Raw genomic sequence first — 16827 nt, 5'->3', positions numbered from 1 at the left:
CTTAACTAACAAGAACAAGACCGGGTAGATCCCTAGGACTGAGGGGAAAAAAAACAAGGAAAATTTAAAAATCCTGCTGGCTGCTTTTATTCATATAAAAGCAATCATTTACATGCTAATAATTAGTAAACCAGAGAAAATTTGCCAAAAGCTAACTTCCCTTTTGGGAGAATGGAGACAAGGAAGAGAACTCAGAAGTTTTTCTTTTTCCCCAAATTGAAACTAGTATTACTCCTACTTCTACAACTTTAAAAAATATATATATGTATATATATTATTTTTAAGTGTGTGTGTGTGTGTGTGTGTGTGTGTGTGTGTGTGTGTGTGTGTGTGTGTGAATGGTGCCAGAGCTGCCTAGAGCTGGAGTTACAGGTAGTTGTGACTTGCTGATGTGGGTGCTGGGCACCAAATTCTAGTCCCATGCAAGAGTAGCAAGTGCTCTTAACCCAGAGTCCTCCTCCACAACAGTTCTGAACCCAAATCATCTTACTTCATGTTGACTTCAGCTAGCTCCATAGCACATGACTGATTTGGGTCTTTACTTAGGAAACCATATATCAATTTACAATAGGAGTAAATGTTCCAGACAGTTCTCACCAGTTCATCAATATACAGAACTATAGCAACCTGTCAATAACATTGAATTATCCTAGCTTGAAGATGAGGTAATTATGGGTTTCTTGTGTGTGTATATATGTGTGTGTGTGTGGGGGGTGTAATTTGGCAAATCTTAAATTTTCAAAGAGACATGTAAATAAATATTTTCAACTTCTTTTCAAAGGGAAGAATCTTGGAATAATCTCAGAGAAGAGAAAAAGAGTATCTTGTCTGCCCCAGGGCCAAAACCACAGAAGCCCACAATTTCCTTAAAACAAGGAAGTTTGTTATACAATGTTCACAAACTAGAAAGTCTCACCATAATTAACACACTCCTTCTTATGAGAAACTTTCAAGCAACAGAATCACATCAACTCCGAAACAAGATGACAGTGAACTAAGCAAATGTACATACATTTTCCCAAGTGTTTCCGATCCTTCACTGCAATTTATTTCTTTGCAGAGTTGAACTTAAGTTTGATAAAAAAAAAAAAAAAACAAAAAAAAACCAAAAAAAAACCCATACATTTGTGGCTACCACAATACAACAGAATAAAATGGCGGGAGTCATTTTGTCCCCATGTGCAGCACAAGCTGGAGTGAGTCACATTCATAGCTGTGGCAGTTGAAAACCCTATAATAGTCCCTGTAAAGCCTATCTGAAAATGGTTTTGCACTCTTTAGACAAAACTGCTTATCTCCAGTGACACACCTGGCTTTATGAATAAAATCTAAGGTTCCACTGAGTCCTGTCAACTCGATTACAAATGTGCTATAAACAGTTTAATTGAGGCATAGGCAATGCATACTTTTGACAAAGAATATGATTTCCCCATTATACAGCAATAAATACAACCCTTAATGTTCATACTCCATTTTTTATTAGATTTTTCTTTCCTGGTAGACAGTACACTTGGGAATAAAACTGTACCAGGCATAAGGTTTCTACCACAGGGACATTTTATATTGAGAATCCAATATAAATATTTCTAATCAGACATTTCAATGGCTACAGATATTTGGTTGCTTGATTTATATGCATAGAAAGAAACAGTTGTCAAAACTGTAGGAAGCAGTCCTTAACAAGTACTGGCAGATGACTGGCCAGTTTTCCTTTAAAACACTACTTGCCTACTGGTCTGGAATCGAGCTCACCCTACATGATATTCTGATTTTTTTTTCAAAGACATCACGAATAGTCTGCTTAAACTTTCATTACTATTTTTAGCCTTCCAGTTGAGTTAGGGACCACATTATCAGAAATCATTTTAGCACTGTTAAGGGTAGATTATATATCATAATGATTTTCAGATCTCTTTTTAAAAAAAGGTTTCTGGACTCTGAACAGCACATGCATACTTGGGAACAAAACAGGGAAAAGACCGTTCACACATGAAACTTCCTTCTGGTCCTCAATGCCTTCAAATAAATACAAATATTAAAAGGGGGGGCACACTATGATTTAAAAAACAACAGTCTCTTCCATGTCCCCCCAAAAAACATGAGCTTACAGGATGTTCTCCCCAAGGCTGATAATCAGTCATCTGTCTTCCGGGCCAGTCTACAGAAAGTCCAGTTGTGTTCTACTGTGTTTTCATTGGCCCGCTCGCTCATGTGATGCACTCGAGTGTTGCGGATTGTGAAACCTTGCTTTGTAATGTATTCCATCAGGTGGACCCGGAGAGAGACTTCCTGGTGATAATCACATGGTCCAAAGGTGAAGGAAACCTGGCAGTCTCTGGTGTCCATCATGTGCTTATTCCACTTGGTGAAATAGTTTGAGATGCCTTCTAGTAAGGAATGGACCTTGGTGGTGATGGTTAATTGGGTTATGATGACAGCCACAGGATTGGAATATTTAGAAAGCTTCCGAGTACTAGACAGCTCTACAACTTCTTCAAAAGTATCCATAGGATACAAAGGCTTAGGGTCATTGAGACATTGAATCAAGGGTTCAATCTGGTAAAAATCAGCTTCTTTCCGAAGCAGATCAAATTCCTTAAAATCCAGGGGGAGAGTCAATTCTGAAGTTCGTAAGAAGTTGAGGACATATCGGAAAAGAGGTCCATCTCGATCAATGAAGTAATTGCCTTGAGGGTCTCTGGCTGTGGGGAAGTCCCCCCCAAACATAGCTCCAAGCATGGAATCTGGATACCGCGTCAATGTGGTAAGGGATGTTGTGTACAAGTGTCCACCTACATTCAACGTGACTGGGTCAGTCATCTGAAATTTAAAAAAAAAAAAAAAAAACAAAACAGTTATTATCAGAAACCTTAAAATCTTAACTTCAACAAATTAAGAAAATCAATACCAATAAGCAAGGATAAGACCCTTTTGAGGGCTGGAGAGATGGCTCAGAGGTTAAGAGTGCTGTCTGCTCTTCCAGAGGTCCTGAGTTCAATTCCCAGCAACCACATGGTGGCTCACAACCATCTGTAATGAGATTTGCCCTCTTCTGGTGTGTAGGCACGGATGCCAGAATACTGTAAACATAATAAATCTTTAAAAAAAATAAAAGACCCTTTCAAGCTATATTTGGCAGAACTAAGGTGCAAAATGGCTTTACTTAAAACTCAGGAGAAGGGCTTCAACATCTGCTTTATTTTTTTAAGATTTATTTATTATGTATAGAATGTCCTGCCTATGTGCCAGAAGAGGGTACCAGATTTCATTACAGATAGCTGTGAGCTGCCATGTAGAAGCTGGGAATTGAACTCAGGACCTCTGAAAGAGCAGACAGTGCTCTTAACCACTGAGCCATCTCTCCAGCCCCCCTTTCTTAGCTTTGCTTTTAAATCAAATAAATCCAATCTTTTAAAAGTTACTCTACTCCTGCCAGGTGTGACCTTTAGTCTCATACAGTCAAGTCCAGAAATCTGAAGAGGTTTTCGGTGAGATCTGCCTGCCTCTTCTTCCCTAATGGAATTAAAGGTGTGTGCCACCACACTTGATAAGACATTCAGATTTCTAAATTTAAAAGAAGCTAGAATAAAAATAATATAAGAATAATCTGATAATGTAAAACAATTAACTTTGGGATTTTTTTGGGAGCCCTCAAATGAGTCATGAAATGATGAAATGTAATTTTTTTTTTTTTTTTTTTTGAAACAAACTTTCACATAACTTACTCTGGCCTCATACTTACTGTGTAGCTAAGGATGGTTTAGAATTCCTGATCCTCCTGCCTCTACCCTAGTGTTAAGATCACAGGTATGCACCACCATCACACCCAGCTTCAAAATATATATAATGAGTGTGAGTGTTTTGCCTGCTTGTAAGTATGTGTACCTCATGCAGGCCAAGGGTATGGATGGATCTAGAAATTGGAGTTACCGATGGTTGTGAGCCACAGGCTAGATGCTGGGTACCAGACCCAGGTCCTCTGCAAGAACATAAGTGCTCTTAACTGCTGAGCCATCTCTCCAGCCCCAAAATGTATCTTAAAGACAAAAAATTTGTTTAGAATCAATCTTAGTAATTCTTCTCATGGAAGCAATGATTTCTTTTTTTCTTTTTTCCTCTCTTCCTTCCATCCTTCCTTCCTTCCTTCCTTCCTTCCTTCCTTCCTTCCTCTCTTTCTTTTTCTGACACAGGGTTTCTCTGTATAGCTTTGGCTGTTCTGGAACTCACTCTGTCCACCAGACTGGCCTTGAACTCACAGAGATCCTCCTGCCTCTGCCTCCCGAGTGCTGAGATAAAAGGTGTGTGCTACTACCATCCTGCAATTTCTTTTTCTTTTATGGTTTTTGTTTTGTTCAGGCAGCATCTTACTATGTAGATAAAGCAGGCCATAAACCCACAACCCTTAGCACTCCTAGGTGTTGACATTACAGGCCTTTGCCACCATGCCAGGAAATAAGTTCCCAACACTAAATGAAAATATATAAGGTTTAGTTCACACAATCTAGCCTACATTCTATCCCCAAATTACCACATACCCAAGGGCTGGTAGCAGCTTCAAATGTCATAATCTGATTGTGTATACAGTTTTGTAATGCTATTGTTGCAATCTGACCTTTAATTCTGAGAAGGGAGCTTCTCAAAATAACACACCTTCAGCTTTAGAAATTCTATTTAAGAAAAAATAAATCAAAGCTAGTCTTCAGGTTCTAAGAAAGCAAAATATTTCTTACCAGATGAAGAAGAAAATGGGGAGACATGGACACATGTGAAAACTGCAAGTGAGAAGAAACTCCTCCCACCTTTAGTCCCTTTACTATAGCAAAGCACTTTCATTCCATTCTCCCCAGGCCCTTTAGACATTCCATTCTATGAACAGAGAATTTAAAAGTAACATACACCAAAGATCAAAGCATAATGGTCTGTCTGATGTTAGTGGCTAGCTAACGTAGGTGATAAATAGGCAGAGAGATGTCCAGTACCCATGTCAGAGTGAGTGGCTCATAGCAACTCCAGGGATCATATGCCCTCTTCTGGCCTCCAAGAACACCACACTCACTGCTTCACCCGCACATAATAAAATAAGGAAATTTAAGTTGTTTGGAGAATTTTTTGTTGTCTTTTTTTTTTTTTTTTTCTTTCCCGAGACAGGGTTTCTCTGTGTAGCCACTCAACCAAAAACAAACACGTAACCATGACAATGGAGAATAAAGGCTATTCTGCCCGATGTAGTAGATCAAACCTCACAGACTGCTCACATATGGTCCTGTCCTGGAACTCGCTCTGTAGACCATGCTGGCCTCAAACTCAGAGATCCACCTGCCTCTGCCTCCCAAGTGCTGGGATTAAAGGCGTGCTCCACCACTGCCAGAGAGACTTTCACTAAAACATTAAACCAAATAAAAATGCCCATTCCAAATACATCTACACAAATTAGATGGAACTGCACAAATTCATAGTTTTCGTCCTTGTAAGATAAGCCTATAAATGTGCAAAGAGAAAGATATCAAAATTATTTGTCAGTCTTCAAAGTGCAACAAGAACCACTCACCATATAGCCCCAGTCTCCATTATCCATCTGCTCCAGCACTGCGTCTTCAGGAGCCCAGAAGCCAGGAAAATTCTGAAAGAAGAAAAACAAACACATAACCATGACAATGGAGAATAAAGGCTATTCTGCCCGATGTAGTAGATCAAACCTCACAGATTGCTCACATATGGTCAACTAGCAGCTACATCAGAGCAAAGATGTGGGAAGAAAGCCACATCGTGCTATGTCCTTACTCCTGGAGCCCATTGGGCACAAAGAACTAACCTATATTGGAGAAAGAAGAAAGGACCATTCTGAGTCTATCACTCTGGGCTGGCAAGATGGCCAGCAGGTAAAGCTGCTTACCTGAAAACCTGAGTTTGATCCTGGGAATCTTCATGGTGGAAAGAGAAAACTGACTTCCATAAGTTATACTCTGACCTCCACACACACAGTCACATGCACCACCACATATAATCGAAATTCTGACAAATGATGCCACTGTTCTTGGAAAATATAATATAGATTTTCAGGGAATGTTATGATTAGGTCTACAACCTTACATTGATTCAGACCTATAAAATGCTCTACATTAAAAAAGTCATTGGAGGTAAAAGGGGGGAAGATTTCTTTGGATTGGCAAGCAGGTCAGTTGTGTAAACCAAGCATCTCAGAAAACACTGAATATCATGAGCTTCAAAAGTAACCGTCACTTCCCAAGAGAAAAACACCAGGATATTATTATTTTGTAATGTACAAAAACCAATCAGACTTAATAATGAAGTATTTCTCTTTGTACATTAATCAAAACAAACAGAAACTGATTTAAATTGTTAAGGCACAATTTGGTATAAAAAGAACATTACAGACCTGGCTGAGGGTCACTCAGCCAGCACCATGGAAAGCCAGTCTTAGGCCACTAGCAAAGGCCTGTGTGCTAATGATGCCGGCTTCAGTCTGCTTTTATCTCCAATTCCAGAGCATGCCACAGTTCCCCAGCTACTCAACTGCCTTCATCAGTTCCGTCTCACACACTCTGTTCCCAAAATCAACCTGCAAAGCAAACTGCAGAGCAAATTTCAAAATTGCTAGCAAAGATGCCAAGAAACATGGACCTATCATCCTTCACCCAGGAAAAGCACCAGCTTTGTATGTGGTCTTTGAAGATCCTTTTTTTCCTACTTTTAGCAGAATCTGGTCCGCATTTTCAGAACAAGAACAAGCTCTGGCTACAGAAGATCACAAAGGCTCTTTCTCAAAAGGTCACTCAGGCATGTAGAGAACATTTGCATAGCACAGCAGGGGCTGAAATCAGAGCCTGCAGCAGCTATTTCTCTACCTTTCTTTACAAATTCTTCAAAGCAAACAAGCTAAAATGTGGACTGAGGAGATGCGTCAGCTGTCATCCTTTACTCTCAGCAGCTAGATATGGATGATCAGGCCTCCATGTACTATAGCGAAATGGAGCAAATGCAAAACCAGAGCTGTTTTACCTTTTCATTCTCTGATTTACTCCACAAACCTCATGTGATAGATGGAAATGGAAGGTTTTGGTTTCATTACTGATAATAACAAATCAATGATGGAGTAAGTTAAAAGGCATTTCCCAAGACTCAAAGCATTCTTTCCCCACTGCCTCAATAATCATTCAAACAAAATTTACTTTAGGTCCACTATCATGGGATGAGGGAGCCCATGTGAAATACAGATACACAGGAATAAGAAAGTATAACCTTGACTTGGAGCCTTCAGACTACAAAGGCAACATGCAACAACTAAAGCCCACAATGTAATTCCAAACTGCTGTGTAATAGGATGGACTGGCGGAGTCCTCGGGAGGAAGAGACCTAGGCTCCAAATGGGAAAATGTAGGGCTTCAGAAAATAGCTCACTCAGTGGGACACTGAAAGAAAATGTGCACAACCTGAGAAGACTCTAGAATCAAGCAGATGTAACTGTCTTTCCACTGGTGAGCACACCCCATTTAGTTATAAAACAAAGAGGCAGGAACACCTGAACAAGCTTGTGTTTTCTGACTCCTAGTCTAGAGTTTTCCAAAAGCCCCTCCTATAGTAAAAATTCAAAGAACAAAATCCAAATAAAACAAGAAACTGAAAAGCATCAACTTTATACTCCCTGTAGCCAACTATTAACCCCATCTACCCGACACTTTATTCACAATATTACAAAAACTTAGGCTAACTAGTCATAATGAGTCTGAAAAAATTTCCACTACTAAATAAAAATGGCAAGAACCTACTCATTAGTGTGACTAATGGCTGCTGTCCATCTTAAGCAAAGGAAGAGTTCCAGTTCATGAACATTCAAATGGCTAGTGAAGAATGGAAGCCCAAAACATAAGAAAATTATCAGACAACAATGCCACTGCTACTATGCCAGGACTAACCTTTCATATTTACGTCTTCACTTTTAAATCAAAACAAGATAACTTCTTGTGCAAACATTAAAACAAAACAGAAAAAAAAATTTAGATGTTTCTGAATCCCTTCCACAATAAAAGTCAATGTCTGGCTACAAACATATAATGGACCTCAAGCATAATAGTCAAGGAAAGCAGTCATGGGAATGTACACTCCTTCCTTCCTGTCTGCCTTCTTTTCTTCCTTTCTCCTTCCCTTTCTTCCCCCCCCCCTCCTTTTCCTTGTGTGTGGGGGTTGGAGGCTGGGGCACTCATAATATTATGTGTGCCTTTTACTATCACGCTAGCTCCATGATCCAAGCCCAGGATCACAGAGCCTTATACATGTATGTAAGATACATCAAAATAAAATGAGACAGTCACTACTAGTCACTTCCAATATAATTAAGATACCTAAAAAAAATAAATAAATTCTTCAATAATAAACTCAAAAAGTAAAAAAAAAAAAAAGGTAGTCTTGATTCACTTAAAATTGATCTCTGCACCTTGCTTGTAAACATCTGCTACAGAAGAGCATCTCTACAAAACTTGAGAGACAGAGAGCGAGGCAAGACTCTTGCTTACCCAACAGCCAGGTTCTGAACCGATGACTATCAGAGACATCTCAGACATGGATGCAATAAAACGCAACCCAAAAGACTTTCTAGAACAGCTTCAGTCTCTCCCACTGAACCCTTTCCCAGGGGTGCTAACAATTCACTTCCTTTTCATCTTCTCTCCCATCCGACCAATCTCAAGAGGGGACTTAATGAGAAGTTTAAATAACCACAAGCCAGACAAAAGAAGGCCTTCAAGTGGGCATCAAACAGGCCTGTTTTACTTGAGGGGAATGTCAAGAAATACTTTTTCATAAAAATCTGTGAGACATTCCTCATCGCATTCCTTTAAAGGTACTTCCCTCACTAAAGATCATTCTTAGGGCAGTGACTACAACCAAACAATTATAAAGTTCAAAGAAAGGCCTTTTGACTTTGTAAAATCAGTTCACCTGAAAATACCTTACCTTTGATACAAATAAAATTCATGGCCCAAAGACTATAAGGTGACCCTGAAGTCCCCTATGCTTAGGCTTCAAAGGTTATTATATAAACTCTGATAGCATGCTAGGTAGTTAAGAAAAATATATCCTGAAGAATTTCTAGAAGCCTGAAAGACATTATGAACTGACTGCCCCAGTGAATCTGAAGAATGCACAAGTCAGTAAGCTAACAACTCAAAGCATTTGAAAATCCCCAGAGGTATCCTTCTCACCACAGCATAGCTGCTGTCAGGAGCTATGGTAAATTAACACAAATATTGTAGACTTACTTATCCTATAGACTGAGGCTCCCCCAGGGCAAAAGTCCTACTCCCATGCAACAGTTTATGTGCTGTAATGCAAACCTCCAAATTTGAAGGAGTAATGATACCACTGTAATCACTTCCTTCCCAGTGTTTCTGGGTGGCCCTTTCAAGTGCTCTTCTACTGAGACCTTTGTGCCTGGTATCCCAAAAGGAAGATTCAGTAAATTTTCTCCACCTATACTTACCTTCCAAATTGCCTTTGTAGTGAGTTTCTCTGTTCTGGGAAACGTGGGTGTTTGAAAGTGAAATACTTTTTATAGTAGTTGGTTCAGTGGCATCTAAAGGAGTTGTCTGAGTTAACATCCACATACAGGCCAGCACAAGTTGCCAAACACACAGGATAATGGGATTATAAAACTAAATTACTGATAACTAAACCAGAGATGAATTTTTTTCTCTTTCTCCTCCTCTCTCAACCATGTGGGCTAGAAGAAAGGAGCTGAAGGCAGAAGTAGAAAGTCTTACAAGAAATTATCAAACCAAACCAACAGAACACACACTCTCCAGCTAAAGTGTTGTCGGAATCCAAAAAAAAAAAAAAAAAGAAAAGAAAAGAAAAGAAAAAAATCACAAAATCCCATTTCCCCTCAGTTTCCACTAAAATGGGCTATTATGACCTTTCCCCAAAGTAGACACAGCAGGTAAAACTGACTGGCAGGGCAGCAATGACTTTCCGAAGTCACTGTGCACCCTCCCAGCAGAGAAGAGCTACCGAGGAGTAAAGGAGAACCTGAGGAAATCGCTCTTTACTCCTGGAAGCATAAACAAAATTAGAGTATCAAAGTCAGGCAGAGTGGGCAAACGTGGATGTGGATGTGTCAGTCTGTGCTCCCAGTCGCCCAGGCCCTCCTTTCCCAGGAGTTCCCGCAGGGGATGCTGCTATGGGAAGAACTAAAGGTAAAGGATGTCCCAGCACTCACAGACACAACAGACACGTGAGCTCTCATAACTTCTACAAAGCATGACTCAGGGTTGTCTCCAAGATAAGCAGAACACAAGTATATGTGCTCCATTTAAAACAGACCCCAGCTATTAAAATCCAAGATGTGCTGAAAGATCATAGGAATGACCATAAGACCACTGTATGTGATACTGCTTCCGCTAAAATATGCTCTAAGAAAATTAGAACCACAAACCTTATAGATGGCAACATCTATGGCTATCTTTCTATCTAAGGCATTACAAAAAAAGCTAAGAATCTGTAAGGGTAACTGGTTTTCAAGGGTGATTCTCCCACCCTACCTATCTGCCTACCTGGACCTTTGCTCTTTTGAAAACACTTCTCGGTTTCAGGCCTGTGTTACCGCAGCATTATTCTCATACTTGAATATTTGCAACAGAGAAAAAGATGAGCCTGCCGAGAGGGATACGTTGGAGACGACAGATGCTTGGGATATCCCAAACATTCTTAGCCAAACCACATCACCCCTGGTCTACTAGTTAGCCAAACACCTTGCAACACCAAGTAACTACAACCGGGTTTATCAACTTGCTGTGTACTGAACAGAAACATGACAACTTCAGCAGAATATCCAAACAGGATCTCAGTCACGTTTCGTTTCTCCGTCCCACCCCCAGACACAGTCTCCTCTGCCATCGCCCAGCAGGTGCTGCAGGGGCTCCGCAGGACCTCTGACACCCAACACTAAAACGCCGTGACATCCCGAAATCCCAGCAGAAAGCTGCAATCTGTGCAGGAAACCCCAAAGGCAGGGCTCTAAACTAGGGCAGTGCCGACTAATAAGCGCCACTCCCCAAAAAATAATCCTTTCCGCGCAAAGCTCGGGGGTCCCGGGCCGGGCCGCACTCCGCGGTCGCACGCAAGCCAAGCCCGGCCGGCCACGAGCCCCGAGCCCCGAATCCGAGCCGGAGTCCGGAGCCCGCAGCGGCCGCGCGTCCCCGAAGTCCCCCGCCCAGGCCGCGCCGCGGGCTCGTGCCAGCCCCGGGACGCGCGGCCGCCACCCGCCGTCCTCCTCAGCCCGACTTCCCGCAGCCCCAGCCCCATAGGCCCGGCTCCCGCCCCACTCACTGCGCGAGCGCAACGGCGACCCGGCCGGGAGACGCCGGCGGCCCGAGAGCGCGAGCTCGGGGACGAGCGAGCCTGCGCCCGGCGGCAGCGGCGGCGGTGGCGGGGACGACTGAGCCGGCGCCCGGAGTTACGGCTCCAGCTGCCCGGCGCGGGCGGCGCCTTCTCAGTAGAGTCGCGGCGCCGAGAGCGCGGACGCCCCCTATCGGCGGCGTGGGGCGGAGGCCGGAGAGCCGGGCGGCCGCGGGCTTTCCGGGCGCTGCCGGGGTCGGCGTGGTCAGGATGGCTCTGCAGCAGTGCCGAAGCCCCTCCTCTGGCCCGTCCCTGTCCCCGCCCCGCCCCGCCCAGGAACTCCCTCGGGGAGACCCGCCCAGACCCCGCCCCTAACTCCGCCTCCACGCTCAGGCTGTCCTCCTCCCCGCAGCCTGCGGTCTCTTCCGTGCGTGCCAGGGCCTTGGTCTCTCACTGCAGCTGTCTCTCCCCAGCTGTTTTCACTAAGTTGCTAGAGCTCATCGTATGCTGGGCTTGGGGAGTACAACATCCTCCTAGACCGAAGCAAGTCCCGAGACTCAAGAAAGCAGCCAGTAGACCAAACAAGATAAATTAGAATCTTGCTGGGAGGGGCTGCCGTGGAGAATGAGGGAAGAACTCTTGCTTTCAAACCCTGCTGGTCTTATATGTTAGGCAGGCCGTTCTGTGAATTAATAGCTGTGAGGGACCTCCTATCCGGCCTTTTGGGAAGCAAAGAACAGCCATTTGAAGGGCAGAGCTACATTATTATGTGCAAAGCCTCAAAGGAGTATGGCCTGGATGGGGCAGGCAAGGATACTGTCCCCACTTCAGAAGGGAGGCCAAGGCTGTAGAGCGAATTGGACTCAGCATAGACGAGTTCCAAAAGCCATTCGCTTATAGCTAGCCTGACTGCGATCCACTTCTACATGGGTGAAAAACCACTGGCCTTAGAAACTCACCTGGGCTGGGTGTGGTAAAGGTGGTAGACCCCTTCAATTCCAGCGCTCAAAAGGCAGAGACAAGATGGTCTCCTGTGAGTTCTAGATTAGCCTGGCCTTCATGGAAAGCTCCAGGCCAGCAAGGCTACAAAATGGGACTTTGTCTCAAAAGTACAAAACAGAAACTCACCTGATTTATACATCTGCATGTTTGTGAAGTGGTTCTGGAATCTAGTTTTTATGAATATGATCATCAGGGTCATATCTGATTGGTTAAATGAGTAACACGGACTTCAACATAAATGGAGGGCTATGTTGACATGTTCACTAAGTGAAAATACAAACTAAGTAAGGATACAGGAAAATGCTTTTGCAAATCAGTACACAAAATAATGCATGCAGTATCCTAACGTTGATTTTTGTTTGTTTGTTTGAGGGGGTGGAAGGGGGTTGTTTGGTTTTGGTTTTGGTTTTTTTCGAGTCAAGGTTTCTCTGTGCAGTACTGGCTGTCCTAGAACTCACTCTGTCTGGCTTTCAACTCAAAAAATCTGCCTGTCTCTGCCTCGAGAGTGCCGGGATTAAAGGCCTGCACCACCACCACCCAGCTATTGTTAATTTTTTAAATGAATATACATAGCCAAAATTTTGAAGGATTAAACCATTGAATATAGTGTTCAATAGGCTAAAAATGTCAGTGGTCAGTGACTTATTCTTTTTTTTCCCCCTTGGATTTTTGAGACAGGGCTTTTCTGTGTAGCTTTGACTGTCCTGGCACTCACTCTGTAGACCAAACTGGTCTCAAACTCACAGATATCCTTCTGCCTCCTGAGTGCTAAAATTAGAGGTGTGTGTGCCACACCCAGCTAGGTCTGATCATTCTTGTCTCAAAGACTATATAGATATTATAAATGGCTTTTAAAATTTATAATTTATTGAAGTGACTTTGGTTTTTTTATATAATAACATTTTATTCAGCAAACTTAATTCTTAGTTTTAATAAGACTTGAGATGTGTTTAGATTTTCTGTATAAATAACCATAGAGTCCAAAAGTAATGCCAATTCATAGCTTCTGTCTGGTCTTTATCTAGTTGTTTCCTTTTTTTCTGCTGATTAAATTTGCCCATTTTGAGCTGAATACCACCCATGACAATAGGCATTGTTATGTTGTTCTTTTGCTTCTAGCATGTCAACACTAAGTATCAATTCTGGCAGAGAATCTTTGTAGAGTTGGGAAGCATTTGCTTGCTATTGCTTGCTATGACTGGGTGCTAATTCAATGAGTTCCAGTCTTGAACTGTTGTTAAACCATCCATGCATTCTTGGTGGTAGATTATGTTTTCATAATATTGCTGGATTTTGTTGGTTAATATTTCATTAGGATTTTTGCTTCCATGATATGAAAGAGATAGGCCTATTTTTGTATATTATTCTATCCTTGTGGGTTTTGCTATCAAAGTAACTAAGACACTTAAACTAAGAAATGATTGTTCACAGCAGAAAGGTTTCTCTGTGGCTGTGTTTTTGTGTAGTTTAGTGCTCCTATAAACCATCCAGAGCTCTTGGTTGGGGATTGAGGATGGAAAGTTACCCTGGAAACTATTTGACTCTGCTGGGCTCAGGGGTCCCAAAGGTCATTAGGGTCCACTTTGCAGGCTGCCACAACAGTTCTCCTGTAGGGGAACACCAACTCCTGGCTGGCAAATCCCCACCCATGCACCCATACTCCAGTCCAATGATTCCTAGGACTCTATTTTCCTGGGAACCTCTAGGTGTCAAGGCTCCTGTGCAGAAGAGAGTGTGGATGGTCTTGTCTGCTCCACGGCTAGGCTAGCCTGGAAGAGGCTACTACCACGGCAGCTACAAATGCTACAGGAGGGAAATCTAGACCAACAGTCTGCAAGAAGACAAAGGGAAAAAGAAAGCCACAGCTGAAAAACCCATTGGAATTCAGCCTGTCAATCTGAGTTATCCCTTACCTGACTGCTGGCTAGTGTACCTCACCTCCCACATGTCAGAGAATGTTGTATCTTCAATGGAGCTCTCAGGATCCCTCCTCTACCTGCTCAGGATTTACCTGTTTTTCACTGCCCTTTCTAATTAAGATGGTTAAGGAAGTCTCTTTCCTGGCCAGATGACTCCCATCTAGGATCCATCCCCATTTCTAGCCCTGTAGCCTCCCTAGAACGAGCTCTTCCATTCTGCCTCTGTTGACTCTCTCCAGATAAACAGTCACTCTACCTGACGCTGATCAGCTGACCTCTCCTTTGACCTAATGATCCCTCCCTTTATCTTCCTGTTACAAATCCATGACCCACACTATTCAATCTGGGCCCACCTCCTATTTAAATGGGTCTTGCTAAAACTTGTAGGACTTTCTGTGGTATTGAGCAATCATGGCCTAGGCCTCTACAGAGGTGCAGATGTCCAGTGCCTCAGGGTGTCATGTTCTCTGCTTTCCTCCTTTTATATCTCCTCCTCTCAAATTCAGAGAGGTTTCTCTTGCTTTTTCCCATCCTTTACATCCAAGTTTCAGTGGCAACTCTATCAATCATTCTCCCCAGAATGGCTCAGTCACTTCTATGAAGTTCATGGCTGTTTCTAAGACAAGCATTCCCAGGTCCATACCTCCAGCCCAGGCCCTTCTGACCTCTAGAGTGGAAGAAGATCCTGCATGTATAAACACCCCCCCCCCCAACAACGTGCTAGACATTATGGGAAGTGCCTTTATCCCTCTGCAACAGTTAGTTATCTCTTGCTTGGTAACAAATCATTTCAAAATATAGGGGTTTAGAGCACCTATTTATTACTCATGTTTCCTGGGCTGAGATCTTACAGTCCAACTGTCATCAGGGGTTAGTTACAGTCATCAGAAAACTAGAGAAGCCACCCTTCACTCATGTGACTTTTAGCATGAAGCATTAGTTCTTTGTCACATGAGCTGTTCCTGACAAATGGCAGCCAACATCCTCAGCCTAGGTGACGCGCCAGACAGTAGCCATGTAAGCCGACCTCAAAAGTTGTATGCCCATATTGTTTTTGTCTCACAGACCCAACCTTTTACAATATGGGAGGTGTGAACAGCAGTAAGCAAAGGTCATTAGGGCCCACTTTGCAGGCTGCCACAACAGCTCTGAAGATCGACCGGCCTCCCCTTCCCACCACACACATGAGAAAACTACATGGGAGGGGTGAGAGTATCGATGAAGCCACTCAGCTAGGTCCATGAAGGGAGGTTTGCACCTACCTCTGCTTAGCTTCATGTGGTTCTGCCTCTCTCACAGCCTACCATTTGCCAGTCTACCCCCCAGCCTCATCCTTGATAACTTCAAACCACACTCTCCCACCTCCCCCCAGCCTCCTCAGCCCCAACTAAACTCAGCAAATGGCACCACTGTCCTACCATCTGCCCAAACCAACAGTTTTGAGTCATGCCTGCTCCTTCCTCCCCCTCACTCTCCAGTGCCAGGAAGCACAGGCTTGCCAAGTCTCCCCGTAAGCACAGCCAGGATCCATCTCTCCTCCTCCCTCAGCTTAGGCATCACCAATTGCACCAGGCCATGCCACCAACGGTTCCATTATGGACATCTGCAGAAGTGTTCTCTCTGGTCTCCCTCATTTTCCCCTGCCTCACACCTCCATCTGTCCTCTCTTTAGCGTGAGTCACTCAAAGCTGGCTTCATCACCCTGCTTACTTTATAGCCTGCAGTGGTTCCCCAGACCTAGCCCCCTGGGGTATGGTCTGGTCCCAGTCACTTGTCCAGCCTCCTTCCCTGACCCTCTTTCTTCTGGTTGGGCCCTTGCCTCTCTCACAGTTCAGTTTGGAAACCTATGGCTCATTTGTCCATGTCAGGGACATCATGGACAAACTTGCTCTTCCCTATATCCAGAACACTGTGCCACTGCCTTTGAATTTCTGTTTCCCCCTTCTCTCTTCAGCACACTGTCACTTTCTGACCTCCCACAAGAGTATGGGGTCCTTCAGCTATAAGGCACGGGGCCCCCTTTCTTCTCGTTGCCTCCTTTTCAGTTGGATTGTGAACTCCCTAAAGGTAAAGGCAGCATCTGTGTGACTTAGAACAGCACCATACAAAAGAAAAAACCACACAAGGGCTGGGTACTTAGCACATACTCAACAGTAACATGACAATTTGGAGCAGGCTCTGCATTGCTCTTTGCTCCCAGGTACCTCACACCTTAGCAGAGTAGACAGTGTTCCTTCCTCTCCTTAGGTGAGTTCTAGGACACCCACCACCACCAATACCACTTTCACATCTTTGCACATGCTGTTCTTTTGCAGGCATACCCTCCCCTTCCCTCTGTTCATTCCGGTAACTCCTATTCATTCATCAGCAATGTGGACTGCCAGATTTGGCAAATGAAGACAGGACACTCAGTTCAATTTGGAGTTGAGCTAAACAACCATTTTAATATAGGTATGCCCAGTCACTATACTAAATATATCTTGTCTTCTGTCTGGTAGGCGCATTAGGAATCAACACCACTGCTTCCCTCCTCAGGCCTCTAAAACTGGCAGTTTGG

The 16827-nt window shown here is 43.4% G+C and overlaps 2 protein-coding genes across 5 annotated transcripts in view; one reads left to right on the top strand and one right to left on the bottom strand.

The window, feature by feature from the left end:
• Nucleotides 1-1365: 1365 nt before the first annotated feature.
• Kctd6 (potassium channel tetramerization domain containing 6) lies at nucleotides 1366-11595 on the bottom strand. 4 transcript variants are annotated; one of them, XM_035452868.1, is made up of 4 exons: nucleotides 11341-11595; nucleotides 9497-9589; nucleotides 5549-5620; nucleotides 1366-2820 (listed from the first exon to the last, which is right to left on the bottom strand). In XM_035452868.1, exons 3-4 carry the CDS (start codon nucleotides 5573-5575, stop codon nucleotides 2134-2136), a joined length of 714 nt encoding a protein of 237 aa, XP_035308759.1. In that variant the 5' UTR covers nucleotides 5576-5620; nucleotides 9497-9589; nucleotides 11341-11595; the 3' UTR covers nucleotides 1366-2133. The 4 variants fall into 4 exon arrangements, with proteins under 4 accessions (XP_035308759.1, XP_027244267.1, XP_027244268.1 ...); XM_027388466.2 differs by lacking the exon at nucleotides 9497-9589; XM_027388467.2 differs by lacking the exon at nucleotides 11341-11595 and having other exon boundaries at nucleotides 9497-11230.
• LOC100764887 (guanylate-binding protein 6-like) overlaps nucleotides 10823-16827 on the top strand; it is a 25063-nt gene continuing 19058 nt past the window's right edge. The window contains 2 exon segments of the mRNA XM_027388543.2: nucleotides 10823-10918; nucleotides 11093-11776. Coding sequence (XP_027244344.1) covers nucleotides 10823-10918; nucleotides 11093-11776 — 780 coding nt within the window.

Source organism: Cricetulus griseus (assembly GCF_003668045.3).
Source record: "Cricetulus griseus strain 17A/GY chromosome 1 unlocalized genomic scaffold, alternate assembly CriGri-PICRH-1.0 chr1_1, whole genome shotgun sequence".
Taxonomy (NCBI): Eukaryota; Metazoa; Chordata; class Mammalia; order Rodentia; family Cricetidae; genus Cricetulus; species Cricetulus griseus.
The sequence above is the reverse complement of the archived record's forward strand: the minus strand, read 5'-3'. Positions and strand labels throughout refer to the sequence as shown.

What these genes read in the sequence shown, in the direction of transcription:
- Kctd6 (XM_035452868.1), bottom strand. Translation starts at nt 5,575, where the DNA reads ATGGATAATGGAGACTGGGGCTATATG. An exon ending in ATGGAGACTGGGGCTATATG is followed by an intron (nt 2,821 to 5,548) that starts GTGAGTGGTTCT and finishes TTTAAATTTCAG; the next exon opens with ATGACTGACCCAGTCACGTT.